The 21,424-nt window shown below is 38.9% G+C and overlaps 1 protein-coding gene across 4 annotated transcripts in view; it reads right to left on the bottom strand.

Annotated features, from left to right (window-relative positions):
- fbxo41 (F-box protein 41) overlaps window positions 1-21,424 on the bottom strand; it is a 519,821-nt gene that overhangs the window by 328,172 nt on the left and 170,225 nt on the right. For all 4 annotated transcript variants that reach the window (XM_059965939.1, XM_059965936.1, XM_059965938.1 and 1 more), the window contains exon 5: window positions 2,527-2,888. In XM_059965939.1, the coding sequence (XP_059821922.1) occupies window positions 2,527-2,888 (362 nt within the window). The remainder of the gene's footprint in view (window positions 1-2,526; window positions 2,889-21,424) is intronic.

Here is a 21,424-nt window from a genome sequence, read left to right as displayed (position 1 = left end):
GAATACAAGAGCAGGGATGTGATGTTGAGGCTCTATAAGGCACTCGTGAGACCACACTTGGGAGTATTGTGTGCAGTTTTGGACTCCTTATTTTAGAAAGGATATATTAACATTGGAAAGGGTTCAGAGAACATTCACAAGAATGATTCCAGGAATGAAAGATTTACCGTATGAGGAATATCTGGCAGCTCTTGGGCTATATTCCTTGGAATTCAGGAGAATGAGGGGGAAATCTCATAGAAACATTCCGAATGTTAAAAGGCCTGAACAGATTACGAGGGGTGATTGGTAGGTTCATGGCGTAAGGTAGAAGGAGTCAATTTTAGAAAATCTAGCACATTTATTTTTCAATGTAGTCCCCTCCTACATTTACACATTTAGTCCAGCGGTCATGGAGCATGTGGATCTTGGATCTCCAGAAAGTGTCCACAGAGTGGGTGATTGATAAGTTTGTGGCCTAAGGTAGAAGGAGATGAGTTATACAGCTCTTGTTACATGCAATGCACTTTGATTATGCAGAAAGTGTGAAGTTAACATCTCATCTCCATCTACCCTAGGCCACGAACTTATCAATCACCCCCGATGAGTTATTAACTTCAAACTTTCTGCATAACCACTGAAAGAGTTGACCTGTGTGTGCATGTAATGACAGCTGTATAACTCATCTCTTTCCACCTTAGGCCACAAACTTATCAATCACCCATGCTGTGGACACTTTCTGCAGGTTCAAGACCCGTATGCTCCATGACCACTGGACTAAGTGAGTAAATGTAGGAGGGGACTTTGTTGAAAAATAAATGTGCTAGGTTTTCTAAAATTGACTCCTTCGACCTTGGGCCACGAATTTATCAATCACCCCCATAGATATAGCAAAGTTATTTCGCATGGTAGGGGTGTCTAGGAGGGCACAACTTCAGGATTGAAGGACGTCCATTTAGAACAGAGATGCAGAGAAATTACTTCAGTCAGAGGGTGGTAAATCTGTGGAATCTGTTGCCATGAGCAGATGTGGAGGCCAAGTCATTGGGTTCATTTAAGGCAGAGATAGATAGGTTTTTGATTAGCCAGGGCATCAAAGGGTATGGGGAGAAGGCAGGGGAGTGGGGATCACTGGAAGTATTGGGTCAGCCCATGATTGAATGGTGGAGCAGACTTGATGGGCCAAATGGCCTACTTCTGCTCCTATATCTTGCGTCTATGGTCTTATTTCGGTAGGTCAAATTTGAAGTCAGAGTATAACATGAATGGTAAGACTCTTGGAAGTGTGGAGGATCAGCAAGGTATTGGGGTCCGTGTCCATACAACACTCAAAGCTGCTGTGCAGGTTGAGAGTGTTGTTAAGAAGGCATAGGGTGTTTTGGACTTCATCAACTTTGGGACTGAGTTCAAGAGCTGTGAGGTAATGTTACAGCCATATAAGACCTTTGTTAGACTCCATGGAGTACTGTGTTTGGTTCTAGTCACCTCACTATAGGAAGAATGTGGATACTATAGAAAAGAATACAGAGATGATTTACAAGGATGTTACCTGGATTGGAGAGCATGCCTTATGAGAATAGGTTCAATGCACTTGGCTTTCTCTCCTTGGAGCAACAGAGGATGAGAGGTGACCTGATAGAGGTGTAGAAAGTGATGAGAGACATTGAGGCTTTTTTACAAGGCTGAAATGGCTAACATAAGGGGGCACAGTTTTAAGGTGTTTGGATGTAGGTACAATGAGGATGTCAGAGGTAAGCTGTTCACAGAGAGTGGTGGGTGCATGGAATGCACTGCCAGTGATGGTGGTTGAGGCAAATACAATAGGATGTTTTAACAGACTCTTGGATAGGTACATGGAGTTAGAAAAATAGACGGCTATGCACTAGGGAAATTCTAGGTTATTTTTAGAGTAGGTTACATGGTCGGCAAAACATTGTGGGTCAAAGGGCCTGTAACGTGCTGTAGATTTCTATGTTTCTATGTTTATGTGCACTACTCCTCCTTCCTGCAGTCAATGATCAGCTCTTTAGTTTGGCTGATATTAAGGAAAAGGGTGTTGTTGATTTCCAGTATCTGGAGTTTGGTGACAAGTGATTTGGATAAAGCATAGGTGGAAGGTGTTAGTTTAGTTAGGGATTTAATTACAGATTTAATTAATTAGACACAACAATGTGGACCAAAAGTGCTATTCCTGTGTTGTACTGTTCTATGTTTTATGTTCTAATGTAGTGTATCATTGCTTTATCTATGACACTGCAATCCTAGTGCGCATGTGCCTGTTACAGCTGCTTCGACTACTTTTCTTACTTTTCTAACTTATGTTATTTGTTGTATTTTTTTCTTTCACAGTAACACGTCAAAGCTGTACCCTCTCTAACATGCTGGTGGAGAGAGTTCTATTCTGGTTTTTAGCACTGGAAATATTTACATTCGTACCCAATTTCCCTCGGGATCAATAAAGTATGTCTGTCTGTCTGTCTGTTAACAGGTAACAAATAGAGCCCTTGCCAGTTCTGCTCACATGCCAGGATATGGTGCAACACTTACTAGTACTGAGTCGATAAGCCCTAGCACGATTGGATCCAAATTTCTGTGGCTCTGTTGAACTTCTACTTTCTTGCTCCCAAACTTCCACTTCTGATTCCGTTGTCCTGGATCCTGCATCGGATACATCACCTTCTTCTCCCTCTGTGCTGTTACGATATGGCCTCCGATGCCAATTTTCAACAGCCTGTCTGCGCAGTGCTGAATTTCGTGATATGGGATCTTTAATGCACTTAGTTTCTGAATTACGGGTTTGTTTGTGATGATAGTTCCGCTCTGGACTCTGTTCTACGTGTTGTATGTCTGCAGATTGCATAAAACCATCACTATCATAGCATCGTGTCACATGAGCAAGTGGCTTTGGTCTAGAAGTAAATGAAAAAAATAGGTTAATACATCTTCATGGATTTCAATATTTGAAGTATTATTATAGAACTATTTAAAGATAAACATGTAAGGGCTAAAAAGAACAGCATAAGAATTATAACAAGGGAGAGAAAGAGCTCGAAGAGAGTATGAAAGTAACCAATCAAATATAATTATCAAGCGAGATCAAAATAATAAAAGAGGAGATAGCATTACACTGAGAGAATAGGAATTACTTGAACATCGAGAAAGCATATTCTGGAAGGCCCCTCAAATGAGGCAGTATGGGTAGAAATTAGAATCAAAATCATTAATCTGTTGGTAGCTTACTACAGACAGAAAGAAGATAGAGGAACAAATATATTAACAAATAAAGAGATGAGATAAATTAAGTTAGACTACAGGAAACTTAAGTTTCACAAATTTTTCCGTCAGCTCAGGCAAGAGGAGTATGTATCAGAATCAGGGCCCTGATTCGGGCAAGGTCAGTCTTTTTCGGCTGCACAAGCGTTGAAATTATCAGCGTTAGAGGCTCAACCTCAACTGCAAATAAAAGAAGGGAAAGCTCAAGCAGAGTGGCCATTGTCACAGTGTGCCAGTGATGGATCATGCAGGCTTTGGCATGAACAGGCAAACGCACACTTTAAGAAGAGGAAAACCTTTTTATTTTTAGGTATTGAGTAGTCAGGATGTGTCAGATGTGAGAATTCAGGATACCTGACGTTTTCCCTGATGACTACATTTATGCACCCAACTTCAGCTCCTGACTGACCAGGTCAAGGAGCTGGATGTATTCAGGATCATTTGGGAGGATGAAGATATTTTAGACGAGACTTTTGAAGAGGTGGTCACACCCAGAGAACAGCTTTGGACATGAGATGCGTGATTACCAGAAGAGGTAAAGAGATTAATAAGTCAGTGCAAGGCTCCCCTATTGCCATTCCCCTCAGCAACATGTATACCCCTTTGGATACTGCAGGATGAGTGGGGGGGGGGGAATAACCCATGAGATCACATCAGCGACTGCCAGACTGGTGGCACAGTGGCAGTCTCTGAGGTTCAATAGGGAAGGGTAAAGTCAGGCTGTGCAGTAGTTATAATAGACTCGATACCTAGGGGGACAGAAAAAAGATCTGTGGCCTAAAAAGAGACATCAGGATGGTGCGTTGCCTCCTGGGTGCCTGGGTCCAAGGTGTATTGGAGCAACTGCATGATATTGTCAAGGGGGATGGGGAACATCTGGAGATTGTGGTGCGTATTAGCACATATGATATAGGCAAAAAAGGGAAAGAGATCCTACGTAGTGAGTATACAGACTTAGGAAAGAGGCTGAAGAGAAGGACATCCAAGATTACTTCCTTTCTTTCTTTTCCAATCTTTTTATTAATATCAAAATAGTGGATATAACATAGTATTGCTACACAATTATTGGGTTACGTTGTTAACGGTTAACATATATAAATATATATTCAGTTAATGCAAGGGTAATAAACCTCCCAAAATTGTTCAAGTACAAATATAGTATACATAGAAAAAAAGGATTGACATATACAAAAAAGAAAAATTTGGAAAAAGAAAAAAAACTAATCTAATCTAAACAATACTAACTAAAAGCCAAGAAAAAGAAAAGAACAGAGAAGGAAGGCTGAGAGAATTTGGAGAAGGAAGGCTGAGAGTCGGAGCGGGAGCACGGCGGGAGCCATTTTGATTTTTTCTTCTTCACATTGGAGTTAAGAGAGGCGGGACTGCACAAGCGTGAGACGTCAGGCAGTGAAGCACGGAAGATTTAAAAGGTCAAAAATCCTGTTTCAGGTTTAATTTGGAGAAGGAAGGCTGAGTGTTGGGCAGCACTTAGGGTCCAGTGATCACAATGCCATTAGTTTCAATATAATTATGGAGAAGGATAGGACTGGGCCCAGGGTTGAGATTTTTGATTGGAGAAAGGCTAACTTTGAGGAGGCGCAAAAGGATTTAGGAGGAGTGGATTGGGAGAATTTGTTTTATGGGAAGGATGTCATAGAGAAATGGAGGTCATTTAAAGGTGAAATTTTGAGGGTACAGAATCTTTATGTTCCGATTAGTTTCAAAGGAAAGGTTAAAAGTTTGAGAGAGCCTTGGTTTTCAAAGGATTTTGGAAATTTGGTTTGGAAAAAGAGGGAGATCTACAATAAATATAGGCAGCATGGAGTAAATGAGGTGCTCGAGGAATATAAAGAATGTAAAAAGAATCCTAAGAAAGAAATTAGAAAAGCTAAAAGAAGATATGAGGTTGCTTTGGTAAGTAAGGAGAAAATAAATCCAAAGGGTTTCTACAGTTATATTAATAACAAAAGGATAGTAAGGGATAAAATTGGTCCCTTAGAAAATCAGAGTGGACAGCTATATACATAGCCAAAAGAGATGGGGGAGATTTTGAACAATTTCTTTTCTTCGGTATTCACTAAGGAGAAGGATATTGAATTGTGTAAAGTAAGGGAAACAAGTAGGGTAGATATGGAAACTATGATGACTAAAGAAGAGGAAGTACTGGTGTTTTTAAAGAACATATAAGTGGATAAATCTCCGGGTCCTGACTGGATATTCACTAGGACCTTGAGGGAAGTTAGTGTAGGAATAGTAGGGGCTCTGCTGACCCACGACTGTGCTGCAACACACAGCTCGAACGACATCATCAAGTTCACCGATGACATGACTGTGGTGAGTCTCATTAGTAAGAATGACGAGTCAGCTTACAGAGAAGAGGTGCAGCGGCTAACAGACTGGTGCAGAGCCAACAACCTGTCTCTGAATGTGAACAAAACAAAAGAATTAACCTAACAGGAAAAAAAACTAAGAAAAGAAAAGAAACGAACATGGGCTGTTTAGAGCATCAAAAAAAAACAGGACCATTAGTGTCACCAGCTCCGAACCTCCCTACATTTATTAATACAAGAATAGGTTTGGGAAAAAGGTCAAATCACATCACATGAAAGTGTTGAATAAAAGGCCTCCAAGACTTTTCAAATTTAATAGATGGATCAAATATAACACTTCTGATTTCTTCTAAGTTTAAACATAACATAGTTTGAGAGAATTGGGGGGATTAATCTCTTTCCAATTCAGCAAAATAGATCTTTTAGCCATTAATGTAAGAAATGCAATTCATCCGATGCGCTGAAGAGGTTAAGTGATGTGGGTCTATCATTGGTAAACCAAACATTGCAGTAGTAGGATGAGGTTGTAAATCAATATTCAATACAGTTGAAATAATATCAAAGATATCTTCCCAATATCTTTTCAAAGAGGAAAATGATCAAAATATATGGGTTAAAGAGGCTGTATCAGAATGACATCAATCACACACTGGACATTTTGAGAACAATAGCGAGCTAATTTACCCTTAGACATAAGGGCTCTGTGCACTACTTTAAACAGTATCAATGAATGTTTCGCACATATAATGAGTTAACTAATTGAAGAATTTTTTTCCCATTTTTCGATAGGTAAAGTAAGCTTACGTTCTCTTTCCCAATCATTTTTAATTTTATTAGAAGCATCTAAATGAATTTTCATAATTATATTGTAGATAGTTGCTATTTCACCTTTCTGAAAAGGATTTAAATCTAAAAATTTTTTCCAAACTATCCATAGAATATAGATTTGGGAAAGTAGGAAGGATGGTATTTAAAAAGTTTCTAACCTGTAAATATCTAAAGAAATGGGATCTAGGTAAATTATATTTGTTAGAAAATTGTTCAAAGGACATGAAACAATTATCCAAAAATAAATCACAAAATTGTAATATACCTTTAGTTTTCCAAGTCAAATAGGCTTGGTCCATAATAGAGGGATAGAAAAAAAAGTTAGATATAATAGGACTTGCTAAAATAAATTGATTCAACCCAAAAAATTTCCGAAATTGAAACCATATTCGTAAAGTATATTTAACTATTGGATTATCCAATTTGTAAAATGTATGCAGGATAGTTTTTACAGCAATACATAGAGGTACCAACTAGAGAAGGGGCAGTGTTGGATCTTCTGTTAGGGAATGAAATAGGTCAGGTGGCGGAGATATGTGTTGGGGAGCACTTCGGGTCCAGTGATCACAATGCCATTAGTTTCAATATAATTATGGAGAAGGATAGGACTGGACCCAGGGTTGAGATTTTTGATTGGAGAAAGGCTAACTTTGAGGTGATGCGAAAGGATTTAGAAGGACAATTTGTTTCATGGGAAGGATGTACTGGAGAAATGGCGGTCATTTAAAGGTGAAATTTTGAGGGTACAGAATCCTTATGTTCCTGTTAAGTTGAAATGAAAAGTTAAAAGTTTGAGAGAGCCATGGTTTTCAAGGGATATTGGAAACTTGGTTCAGAAAAAGAGAGACATCTACAATAAATATAGGCAACATGCAGTGAATGAGGTGCTCGAGGAATATAAAGAATGTAAGAAGAATCTTAAGAAAGAAATTAGAAAAGCTAAAAGAAGATACAAGGTTACTTTGGCAAGTAAGGTGAAAATAAATCCAAAGAGTTTCTACAGTTATATTAATAGCAAAAGGATAGTAAGGGATAAAATTGGTCCCTTAGAGAATCAGAGTGGACAGCTATGTGTGGAGCCGAAAGAGATGGGAGAGATTTTGAACAATATCTTTTCTTCGGTATTCACTAAGGAGAAGGATATGCTCACCGCTGGCTGAATTTCTCATTGTGAAATGCCAGCTGTTCTATCTGCCGAGGGAATTCACCATCATGCTTGTGGCAACTGTTTACGTAGCTCCCAATGCCAATGCTGAGTCTAATGCTAACAAAGAACTGGGAGGCATACATGAAGCCATCAGTGAGCTACTGACTACACATCCTGACAGCTTTGTGGTGATTGCTGGGGACTTTAACCACACCAGCTTAAACACTGTGTTCCCCAAATTCCTGCAATATGTGTATTTCAAAACCAGGGGAGACAACACACTGGACTTGGTTTATACCAACACACCACATGCATACAAAGCAGCCCCCCCGCTCCCATCTTGGCCACGCTAACCACATATCTGTCATATTAACACCAGCATATAAACCACTGCTTAAATGTGTGAGAGCAGAGAAAAGAGAGATAAGGGTTTGGCCAAAAGGAGCAGCCTCAGCACTACAAGACTGTTTTTTGCACACAGACTGGGACATACTCAAGACAGCAGCCTCCTATGATGACCATATAGACATTGAGGAGCATGCGGAGGCAGTAATCAGCTACATAGCCAAATGCATGGAGGATGTCGCTGTGATGAAAACCTTCACCGCACGTGGTATAAAAAGCCATGGATGACAACAGAGGTGCGATCACTACTGAAGGCCCGTGACACAGCCTACAGATCGGGGGACAGGAGTGTGCTTCGCTCAGCCAGGTCTGCACTTTCACTAGGGATCAGAAAAGCGAAAAGGGCCTACGCGGGCAAAATACATGGACACTTCTGTGACACAGGTAACACCAGATGGATGTGGCAGGGAATTAAAGCTCTGACAAACTACAAGATCAGGCAGAAAACTGATGACAGTGACACCTCTCTTCCTAACAGGCTTAACAAATTCTTTGCACGTTTCGAAGCATCAAACACTACAGCAAGGGTGTAGTCCCTTCTTACCATCTGACCAGCGGGCTCCAATCATTGATTCAGAGCAAACACGGAGGACCCTTGCCAGAGTTAACCCACAAAAAGCGGGAGATCCCGACAACATCCCTGGACGTGTGCTCAAGGAATGTGCTGATGTATTAGCAGATGTCCTGACAGAAATTTTCAACATCTCCCTTAGTCAAACCATTGTCCCCAGATGCTTCAAAACCTCCACAATCATCCCTGTAGCAAAGAAATCAGTTGTAGCCTGTCTGAATGATTACCGTCTCATTGCCCTGACCCCCATAGTGATGAAATGTTTTGAACGGCTTGTCAAGCCTCATATCACAGCCAGCCTCCCCTCTTCGCTGGATCCTCTAGTTTGCTTATCGTTCAAATCACTCTACGGAGGACGCAATATCCACCACACTGCACACAGTTCTCTCTCACTTGGACAACAAAGACACTTATGCCAGAATCCTGTACATTGATTTCAGTTCAGCATTCAATACCATCATCCCGCAAAGACAAGTGGAGAAACTGTCGCTGCTTGGCCTTAACACTGCCATGTGTCGCTGGATTCTGGATTTCTTGACAGAGAGACCACAGTCAGTCAGTGTTGGCAGGAACATCTCTGACTCCATCACACTGAGCACTGGATTCCCACAAGGCTGTGTCCTTAGCCCATTGCTGTTTTAACTGCTAACACATGATTGTGCAGCCAGATTCAAGGAGAACCTGATCATTAAATTTGCTGATGATACCACAGTGGTGGGGCTCATCAGCAAAAATGATGAAACAATGTACAGGGAGGAGGTCAAACACCTAGAGAGCTGGTGCAGTGACAACAACTTGATGCTTAATGTCACCAAAACCAAGGAGATGATCATCGATTTCAGACGGTCTCAGCCTGAGCACATACCCCTCAGCATCAGCGGCTCCACAGTGGAGAGAGTGGAAAACATCAAGTTCCTTGGGGTGCAGATCTCGGACAATCTCACCTGGTCCAGGAACACCACTGGGATTGTGAAACGAGCCTAGCAGAGATTGTACTTTCTGAGAAAGCTTAAATAAGCATTACTCCCCACTAACATCTTAACTATATTCTACAGAGGCGTGGTTGAGAACGTGCTTGCCTTTTGCATCACAACCTGGTACTCCAGCTGCAGTGCTGTCGACAAAAAAGCTTTGCAGAGGATGGTTAGGGGAGCAGAGAAAGTTATTGGGGTCTCCCTACGTTCTGTCCAAGACCTCTTTCAGAGTCGATGCCTCCAGAAGACACGGTACATCATTGAAGACCCCTCACACCCTCTCCATGAACTGTTTGTTCTTCTGCCATCAGGCAAACGTTACAGGAGCATCAAAACTAAAACCACAAGGCTACTAAACAGCTTCCTCCCACAGGCAGTCAGACTGCTAAATAGCTGCTCTACCTGACTCTGCTTTGGACACTTTTAACTTGCACTGGACACTTATAACTTGATTTTAATTGACATGCGGCTGTTGTGTTTTACTATTTATTGTTATGTTTATTATTTAGTGTTGTGTTTGTTATGTTATTATTGCACTGCTCCTGGGAAAAGCTGTCTCATTCTGCCCTGCAGAGCTGATATACGGTTAGAATGACAATAAAGTTTTTGAATCTATTTTTTTGATATTGAATTGTGTAAGGGAAACAAGTAGGGAAGTTATGGAAACTATGACGATTAAAGAGGAGGAAGTACTGGTGCTTTTAAAGAATATAAAAGTGGATTACACTACATTATCGTATATTCTGAATCAGCACCTAGAACCAAACCCCTTAATTGCTTTGTTCGGTTTCTGGGGCGAGACAGATTTACGTCTGAGTCTGACCAAATGCTGAATATTATCCTTTGCCTCTCTCCTGGCTAGACGCTTGATCCTCCTTAGATGGAGAGATGTTGCCCCGCCCACTCATGCTCAATGGCTTAACGACATTATGACCTGCTTGGACCTCGAAAAAATTCATTATTCAGTTCTTAATTCGGACCTAAAGTTCCATAAGGTCTGGGGACCTTTTATCGAGTACTTTCATAACCTTCCTCTTGACTAGGGTTTTTTCTTTTCGGTCCCTTGCTTTCAGCTCCCTTTTTTTTCTGGCAGTAGGCATTATTATCCTCTGTTGCTGAGCGTATTCACAGTCTGGGAATTTGATTGTCCTGATTTATATTCTCTATATTGTGTTGTGGTTGGTCTGGAGTTTTTTTTTTGTGTTGTGGGGCTTGGGGTGGATACTAAGTTTACTTGTCTTCAATTTAGGTGCTTTTTTAAAAAATTCTCTTTCTTTGTATCATATTGTCATTGTATGCTTAATTTTGCACTGTATTAATGTTCCTCATTTTGATTTGGGATTTTTTAATTTGTAAGATGTATAAAAAAACTAATTAAAAAAAAGTCATACATGAAATTAGGATCATTGAGAAATTCAGAGTTATATACAGAGGTATAAAACTCTTGAAAAGATTTGTTTATTTCATCAAGATTAACTGTCCAATTATCATATTGTTTACAAATCTTAATAATTTGGCATTTAACTGAGGCAGTTTTCAATTCATTAGCTAATAATTTACCCGATTTATCACTATGAAAATAAAACTTACTTCTGGTTTTCATTAATTGATTTTCAGTCGAGGATGTAAGTAATAAATTACGTTCCATTTGAAGCTCGACTCTTTGTTTATAAAGCTCCTTACTAGGAGCGATGGAATATTTCTTATCAATTTCTTTGATCTTATCAACCAATAATAATGTTTCAGTCTTAATATGTGTCTTCATACTAACAGAATAGGAAATAATCTGACCCCGTATATATTCCTTAAAAGTGTCCCAAAGTATGCCGTTGGAGATTTAGACAATAGACAATAGGTGCAGGAGTAGGCCATTTGGCTCTTTGAGCCAACACCGCCATTCAATGGGATCATGGCTGATTATCCACAGTTAGTAACCTGTTCCTGCCTTTTCCTCATATCCCTTGACTCCGCTATCTTTAAGAGCTCTATGTAACTCCTTCTTGAAAGCATCCAGAAAATTGGCCTCCACTGCCTTCTGAGGCAGAGCATTCCACAGATCCACAACTCTCTGGGAGAAAAAGTTTTACCTCAACTCTGTTCAAAATGGCCTACCCCTTATTCTTAAACTGTGGCCTCTGGTTCTGGACTCCCCCAACATCGGGAACATGTTTCCTGTCTCTAGCGTGTCCAATCCCTTAATAATCTTGTATGTTTCAATCAGATCCCCTTTCATCCTTCTACATTCCAATGTATACAAGACCAATCACTCCAATCTTTCAACATATGACAGTCCTGCCATCCCGGGAATCAACCTCGTGAACCTACACTGCACTCACTCTATAGCAATAATGTCCTTCCTCAAATTTGGAGACCAAAACTGAACACAATACTCCAGGTGTGGTCTCACTGGGGCCCTGTACAACTGCAGAAGGGCCTCTTTACTCCTATTGTCAACTCCTCTTGTTATGAAGGCTAACATACCATTAGCTTTCTTCACTGCCTGCTATACCTGTATGATTACTTTCAGTGACTGATGAACAAGGACACCTAGATCTTGTTGTACTTCCCCTTTTCCTAACTTGACATCATTCAAATAGTAATCTGCCTTCCTGTTCTTACCACCAAAGTGGATAACCTCACATTTATCCACATTAAACTACATCTGCCATGCATCTGCCCACTCACCCAACCTGTCCAAGTCACTCCGCATTCTCTTAACATCCTGCTCATATTTCACACTGCCACCCAGCTATCATTTGCAAATTTTCTAATGTTACTTTTAATCCCTTCATCTAAATCATTAATGTATATCTAAATCATTGGTTTGAAGTGTGTGAATTTTAATGCTATATTATAGGTAAGGATGATGAACTTAGAGCACTGATCAGTACGTGGAACTATGGTGGTGTAGCCATTAATGAAACTTGGTGAGAAATGGACAGGAATGAGTGATTAATCCACCAGCTTTTTGAAGTTTTAGAAAAGATAGAGGAGGAGGTAAAAGAGGGGAAGGAGTTGCACTACAAATCAGAGACAATATCGCAGCTGCACTCTGAAGAGCCATAATCGTGTTCAGACAACAAGTCCTTTTGGGTGAAACTCATGAATAAGAAGGGTGCAATCACACTAATGAAATTGTACTACAAACCCCCAGATAGCTACCAGGACATAGAGGAACAGATATGAAATCAGATTAAGGAAATGTGTAAAAATAATAGGTTTGTTGTCATGGGACATTTAAACTTCTGTAATGTAAACTGGGACCTTCTTAGTGCAAGTGTATCCAGGAAGGTTTCTTAAATCAAGGAGCTGTACTGGACCTGGTGTTGGATAATACATACAGATAGCAGGAGTAAAAGAATAACTAGAGAGAGAGTGGGAACATTCAAGGATAAAGGGTAACATTTGATTGGATACAGAGAATGTGAGGTACTTTGTTTCAGTATATAGCAAGGAAAAGGATATAGAGGAGCAGGAGACTGGAGCTGAGTATATAAATATATTAGGGCATTTAGAGATCAAGAAGAAGGAAGTGTTGGGCCTCCCACAGGGTATCAAGGTGGATAAGTCCCCAAGGCAAGATGGGATTTACTGTACTCTAGGATATTGAAGGAGGCAAGAGGTAAGATTGCTGGGCCCTTAAACAGTATCTTTGTGTCCTCTCTAACCACAGGCAAGTCACAGAGGACTGGTGACTGGCTAATGTTGTACCTTTATTTAAGAAAGGAACTAGGGAAAATCTTGGGAACTATAGACCAGGGAGTCTCACGTCACTTGCAGGGAAATTGCTGGAGAAAATTCTTAGGGATGGGGATATGAGCATTTAGAAACCCATTGCATGATTATGGAGAGCTAAAATGGCTCTGTGCCATACCAACTTGACTGAGTTTTTTGACAAGATGACAAGAGAGATGAGATGGGGGTAGGGCAGTGAATGTTGTCTACATGGATTTTAGTAAGGCATTTGACAAAGTCCTCATGGAGGCTAATCCAAAAGATTAGGATGCATGGGATCTGCAGCGAATTGGCTGTTCAGATTCAGAACTGGCTTGAGCATAGATGACAGAGGGCAGTGGCTGAAGGGACTTATTCAAGCTGGAGGTCTGTAGTTAGTTAAGTTTGCTGGGAACTCTGCTGACGGTGATGTATATTATTACATACCCCGTGGGTATCTTGTGACTGTCTTATGACCATGATGTAACTGAAAATCTCTGCTATAAGAGCAGGAAGGATTGGGGCAGTGTTATTTGCCAAGGAAAAGGTGTTCCTTTAAGCCGTTTTTATTTCCTTTGTCGTAATTCCTACGGGCAAGGCATATTTCGACTGGTTTCAGCAGTAACATCACTTCATCAAGGAATTTGTTACTTCTGGAAAGTCTCTCTTAATTGTCCAAAATCACTTGGAGTTTTGCTTTCATCGCTTTAAGACTGTGTTCACATTTATCGCTATAGGAACTGTTTGAGTTGCTGTATAGTAGTTAACTTCCAGTTAAGTTAGTCGTTTGTTTACTTTTCATTTCTTGTTGAGCCAAGTTTAAATAAATGTTTAATTTGTTTATAAGAAACCTGTCTCAATTCTATATTCATTGTTGCTGTATCATAACAATTGGGGGCTCTCGGGATATGCACCAATTTTGAGCAAAGTGCTTGTTTACTTTATCAGTCTGCTTTGGAAAGGGTATACCCGATTCTTTTGTTTGATTGGATTGTGGGTGGTATTTGGCAACAATGAATATTGACAACTTTCTGGCATCGCCAGACACGGAGTTATTAGTGAAGGTGAAAAAGAGTGATGTATCTGAGATTGCTAGCAGGTTGGAACTTAAAGGTACTTCAAAGGCTACAACAAAGCATGTATTTCAGAGGAAAATCGCGGAACACTACATAGATTCGGGTGTTTTTGATGAAGCGGTGTTAGATACTTTCCCTGTGAGTAAAGCAGCAATCCAGTTACACCTGGAACAGGTAGTGTTAGAAAAGCTTAGAATAGAAGCTGAGTTAAAACAGAAACAATTGGAAGCTAACTTGGAACTAAGTCAGTTAGAAGCTGAAAAAAAAAGAGGGAATTCGAACTTGCCATGGCAGAATTAAGGTCCGGTGATCAGTCCTCTTGTTCTAGAAAACCATTTGTTGTTAGTTAGGAAATTAAATTGGTTCCTCCATTTAACGAAACAAAAGTAGAGAAGTATTTTCAACGTTTTGAAACTGTTGCTCTGATTTCAGAGTGGCCAAAAGAGAAATGGCCAGTGATGTTACAGTGTGTAATTAAAGGTAAGGCACAACAAGTTTATACAGCTTTAACTGCTGAGCAAGCATTTGATTATGATATTTTGAAGCAGCTATACTGAAGGTGTATGAACTGGTTCCAGAAGCTTATAGAGAAAGATTCAGAAATTTGAAGAAATCCATGGAAAAAACTTACGTGGAATTTGCTTACAATAAAGCTGTGTTGTTTGAGAGATGAGTTTCCTCTAAAAATGTGAATGCGGAGTATAATAAGAGTTGATTTTAGTAGAGGAATTTAAAAGGAGCATCCGTGTTGTAGTAAAGACATATTTAAATGAGAGGGACACTGCTACATTGCAGGAGTCTGCTAAATTAGCTGATGAGTATGCTTTAATCCACAAGAATAAATTTCCTCAGGGCAGAACTTTTAAAAGGAAAAATAGCACAGAGTCAAGGTAAACCAGAAATTAAATCAGAAGTTAGTGAGAAAGGTAAAGATGAAGGAACACCTGTGAAGGAAAGACAGTTTGTAATTATTATAATTACATTTGTAATTATTGTAATTAACCCATTTGTAATTATTGTAAGAAACCTGGTCATGTAATAGCTAACTGTTTCCGATTGAAGAAGAAAGTGAAGGAAGCAGTCCCAGATGCTTGTGTGCAACATACTGAAACACCTGTAAATCCACAGGGTTTGATAAATACAAATGAAGCTATGTTAGAGTCTAACCAAGTTAAGAGGGGATATGATCATTTTATAACTGAAGGATTTGTATCCTTGAAAGAGGGATCCACTCCGGTGCCAATAAAAATCCTTAGGGATACTGGAGCTTCTCAATCACTGATGTTAGACAGTGTGTTAAAGTTTAATGATGAGTCTGACACTGGAGAGGTAAACTATATACGAGGTGTTGGGAGTGCCCTTATGCCTGTACATTGGTATAGAGTAAATTTAAGGTCAGGGTTAGTTGCACGACTTGTTAAAATAGGACTACAACCTAGCTTACCTGTGAATGATGTTTCTTTATTGTTAGGAAGTGACTTGGCAGATGGACAAGTTTTTCCTGAAGTGCATTTGACAATAAAGTCAGAGGAACCACGGATGGATCCTGACAGTTTCCTTCTGTGTTGTAACCCGAGCTGTGGCTAAAAAGCTTGACGTGCAGGATGAAGTTGTTAACCATGATCGTTCAACTCGGGATTCGAATTTTGAGGATTTGTCAGAAATTTTCTTACCTTCATTGTTTGATCAAGATTCTTGGAGTAAGTCTGACCCTGAAGATTTGTCTCTGTCTTGGAAGGAGATGATAGCAGAGCAGAGTAGAGACCCTGAGATTATCAAATTAAAGGAACAAACTCTTCTGGATGGTGAAATTGATAAGGTGCCAGTAGGATATTATTTTGAGCAAGGAGTATTAATGAGGAAGAGGAGATCACCTACAATTCCTGCAAGTGATGAATGGAAGGTTGTTCACCAGGTAGTTGTTCCTAAAGTTTATTGTGATGGGCAAATCGAGTTTGAGATGGGGTCCAGAGCTGACCCTATTGACCTGTGCTGCTATTGAGAGAGAGAGGGGAGGCACCCAGAGTGTCCAGCATGTAGAGATAAAAAGCAGGTCTGCTAAGACACAGGCAGACACACCATGGGACACTGAAAGAGCGCGCTGTGCACCCACATGAAGGTGGGGGCTTGGAGGATCGATTTGGGGAATTGATCAGTGGCTCACAGTGTGTGAAGGTGCGACTGGTGGGGAACTGTTCGTGTGTCCACCCTTGGCTGGGTGACAGGTCCAGCACTGAAGAACAGTCATACATGGTCATAGTCGGTGACCATAACAGGACAGGAAGACAACGGCATTCTCTCTCTCTCTCTCTCTCCCCCCCCCCATTCAAACAACTACCTCGACCTGAACTGAACTGAACACTGCATCATATCGTAAGACTGTATCCATTTACCCCTAGCTCTGAAAGAGCCTGATTTTTGGTTCCTATTTCCACACTTCTGTATATATCATTGTTAACCTGGTTCATATATTTGCATTTTTGTAGTACTGTATTGCTTAGTTTACTAATAAACACTATTAGTTTATGTTACTACCAGACTCCAAGGTGTTTTCCACTTCCGCTGGTTCTTAACCCGATCACGGGGTACATGACATTATTGAAATGAGATTTTAACTTTAGCCCATAGTGTGCCCTTGGGTGGACAACAAGGGATGAAGAAAATTGTGAACAAGGTTTTTAAACATTTTTACTGGCCTGGTTTGAGAAAAGACGTGGTGATGTTTTGCAGAACGTGTCATACTTGCCAAATTGTGGGTAAACTGGATCAAGTTACTCCAGTGGCCCCACTGCAACCTATTCCCGCACTCGATGAACCGTTTTCCAAAATTATTATAGATTGTGTAGGCCCGTTACCAAAAACAAAAACTGGCTATTGATACTTGCTGACCATCATGAGCACTGCGTCTAGGTTTCCAGAAGCAGTACTACTTAGGAATATAATGACTAAAACTGTAACAAAGGCTCTTATAAAATTCTTTACTTATTTTGGGTTGCCTAAGGAAATACAATCTGATCAAGGTAGTAATTTTATGTCTGGATTGTTTCAACAGATAGTTTATAAACTGGGAGCTAAGCAGATTACCTCATCTGCATACCATCCAGAACCACAAGGAGGCTTGGAGAGGTTTCAGTCTACCCTCAAGACTATGATTAGGATGTATTGTGTGGAAAATGAAAATGATTGCGATGAGAGCATACACTTACTTCTATTTGCAGGATGGGAGTCAATACAGGAATCATTAGGTTTTAGTCCATTTGAACTTGTATTTTGGCATAGAGTTAGAGGACCTATGGCCTTATTAAAAGAACAATGATTAGTAAAGAGGTACACACTAATTTGTTGGATTATGTTTTAAAATTTATGGACAGATTACATAAAGCTTGTAGCTTAGCCAGGGAAAATTTAAAATCAGCTCAGGAGAAAATGAAAACCTGGTATGATAGAGAAACTAGGATGAGGTCATTGAAGCCTGGAGATAAGGTGTTGGTTCTTTTCCCGGTGCAAACAAATCCCTTACAAGCTAAATTTCATGGTCCTAATGAAATTATGTCTAAAGTTATTGATGTGGATTATGTGATAAAAACTCCAGATCGAGGAAGGCCAACACAACTTTGCCATATAAATATGATAAAACCATATTATGCGAAAGTCTGCTACTATGACTGTTGTGGTCGATAATAATGAATCTGATCTCACTAGGAACATAATGGATGATTCATCTGAAACTCATTCTAAATCCAATATTGTTTCTGCCAGATTACCAAACTCAGCCATTCTGGAAAATATTGATGAGAAATTAGCTCATTTACAGCCTGAGCAGAAGCAGCAGATGAAGCAATTAATTTTTAAATATACGGATTTATTTCCAGACGTTCCTAGAAGAACCAAATCAGCTTCACATGATGTAGATGTTGGAGATGCCAAACCCATAAAGCAACATCCGTACAGGATAAACATGGAAAAATGTGAACTTGCTGAGAAAGAAATTAAGTATATGTTAGAAAATAATATTATTAGACCTTCTAATTGGAATTGGAGTTCACCTTGTGTCATGGTGCCTAAGTCAGATGGTAGTATTTGGTTTTGTACTGACTACAGGAAGGTGAATGCTGTAACGAAAACAGATGCATATCCAATCCCTAGAGTGGATGATTGTGTAGATAAAGTTGGAAAAGCAAAGTTCCTTACAAAGATTGATTTATTAAAAGGGTATTGGCGTGTTCCATTGACAGATATAACCCCATCTGGATTATATGAATATAATGTTCTTCCATTTGGGATGAAGAATGCCCCAGGTACTTTCCAGTGGATGATTAACTCTATGATTCATGGGTTAAAAGATACAGATGCCTATATTGATGATTTAGTTACAGAATATAATACTTGGGAAGCACATATTACTGCGGTGGAGAAACTATTTGAAAGGCTTTCAAAAGCTAACTTAACTATTAACTTAGCTAAAAGTGAATTTGGGCAGACCACTGTGACTTACCTTAGTTATGTTGTAGGTCCAGGCTTGGTTAAGGGAAATGGTTAAGGAAATAAATCAGACTCCAATTTAGCAACAAAGGTCTGATGTTACAGGAGTACAATATTTTGATTAACTCATATTAAAGGCAAAGATAATGTGAATGCTGACTGTTTATCTAGATGTTGAATGTGCAATGTAATTCCTTTTTACGGGGTGGTATGTCAATATTTGTAATACTCCTATATATTAATTTGTAAGGTGCTGTATAATACTATGCATACTGAGTATGTTGTAAATTTTATACATTTGTATTTCTTTTTTGTAAATAGTTAATTGTTAAAATTTTGTTCATGCCAGACCATAATTTTTTTTTGGAGGGAGGTGTTACATACACCATGGGTATCTTGTGACTGTCTTATGACCATGATGTAATTGAGTATCTGGTGAGCACGATGTAATGGTCTTTTGATGATGGGGTGATGTAATATTCCCACCAGTGTGAAGTCACATGATGTAATTTTCCCTCCAGTGAGGTCATGTGATGCCCTGTTCCAACAGGTAAGAAACAGGAAAGTTTTGCTGTGACGCAGGTTAGTTCGTTGTTTAATTCATCAGTTACTCCATTATGCTGAGTATTCATCTCATGAAGCAGTTTTGTTTTAAAGTGTTTTACTTTCTACTGTAAGTTGTACCAGCAGTTTTTAAAATCACTACCAGTTGTGTTTGATGTATCTTCGATTTAATTTTAAAGGCTAAGCATTGGCGAGTGAAGATTTGCCGAAGTCCGGGAACCTGAAGGATCAAGTAAAGTTGGTGTCGTCGGCGGTAATACAGGATTGACCTTATTGAATCTTCACTCAAGGAATTAGTAACCTGCATCCAAGATAATCCCTGCTATAAGAGAGAAAGGATTGGGGCAGTGTTATTCGCCAAAGAAAAGGTCAGTTCCTTTGAGCCGCTTTTATTTCCTTCGTTGTAATTCCTTCAGGCAAGGCATATTTTGGCTGGGATCAACAGTAACGTCACGTCTTCGAGGAATTTGTTACTTCAGGAAAGCCTCTCCTAATTGTCTAAAATCACTTGGACTTTTGCATTTATCGCTTTATGACTGTGTTCATATTTATCGCTTTAAGAACTGCATTCGTATTTATCGCTTTAGGAACTGTTCGAGTTGCTGTATAGCAGTTAACTCCAGTTAAGTTAGTCATTTGTTTACTTTTCATTTGTTGTTTTTTTATAAACTTTTTTTATTGAGTTTTCAAATAATTACAGAAATAAAAGAAAATATATGAAAAAAATATATATATACCCTTCCCCCCTCCCCTTAACATCCCTATAGAAAAAAAAAGAAAGAGTGCCTGGATATCGGAAGATCCTCACATGCTCCATGGAGTTCGTAATAACTTTAGTATATATATTTATTTCTTTCCCCAAATAACCAATTATTTCATCCTCGGAGCACCTATATATTTAATCCTGTCTTTTGTAAATAAGGGCGCCAAATTTTCAAAAATGTTTCATATTTATCTCTTAAATTATAAGTAATTTTTTCAAGTGGAATACAGCCATAAATTTCCTTCTTCCAACGATCTATACTTAAGTATGTATCCCATTTCCAAGTAACTGCAATAGCCTTTTTGGCTACTGCCAGTGCAATTTTTATAAATACTTTCTGATATTTATTCAATTTGGGTTTCGGTTTTATCCCTTCAATATCGCCTAGTAAAGATAATATTGGATTGTGTGGAAGTTGTGTTCCAATAATTTGTTCCAATAAAACTCTTAAATTTGTCCAAAAAGGTTGAATTTTAGAACAAGACCAAGTAGAATGTAAATAAGTACCGATTTCTTGGTTACATCGGAAACAATGATTGGATAAATTTGGGTTTAATTTATTTATTTTTTGTGGTGTAATATATAATTGATGTAAAAAATTATATTGCACTAATCTTAACCGGACATTTATTGTATTTGTCATACTATCGAGACATAGTCTTGACCAATTTGTTTCTTCAATTTTAATATTCAAGTCACTTTCCCATTTTTGTCTTGACTTATGGACTCCTTGTTTAATTGCCTGTTTTTGAATCAAGTTATACATACAAGAGATAGATTTTTTAATCTTTCCTTTTTGAATTAAAGTTGATTTACTTTATAATAATTCTTAAAATTTGGAAGTTGTAACCCTCCTAGATCAAATTTCCATGTCAATTTTTCCAACGATATTCTTGACATCTTACCTTTCCAAAGAAACTTCCTCACATATTTGTTTAACTCTTGAAAAAACTTCTGGGGTAGTTGTATTGGTAGTGATTGAAATAAGTCTAGGGAATATATTCATTTTTATGGTATTTACTCTACCTACTAATGTTATTGGTAATACCATCCATTTATCAAGAACTTCTTGAATTTTTTTCAGTAATGGTAAGTAATTTAATTTATATAAGTTCTTTATATCATTATCAACTCTTATACCTAAATATTTTATACCATTTGCTGGCCATCTAAATTGAGTTATTAATTAACATTGACTATAATCTCCTTTAGTAAGAGGTAAAATTTCACTTTTATCCCAATTTATTTTATAACCTGATATTTTCCCATATTCTTCTAATCTATAGGATAAATTACGCAACGAGTGCAATGGGTTTGT

Source organism: Hypanus sabinus, chromosome 3, assembly GCF_030144855.1.
Source record: "Hypanus sabinus isolate sHypSab1 chromosome 3, sHypSab1.hap1, whole genome shotgun sequence".
NCBI lineage: Eukaryota > Metazoa > Chordata > Chondrichthyes > Myliobatiformes > Dasyatidae > Hypanus > Hypanus sabinus.
Note: the sequence above shows the minus strand (reverse complement) of the source record. Positions and strands in the feature narration are given on the sequence as shown.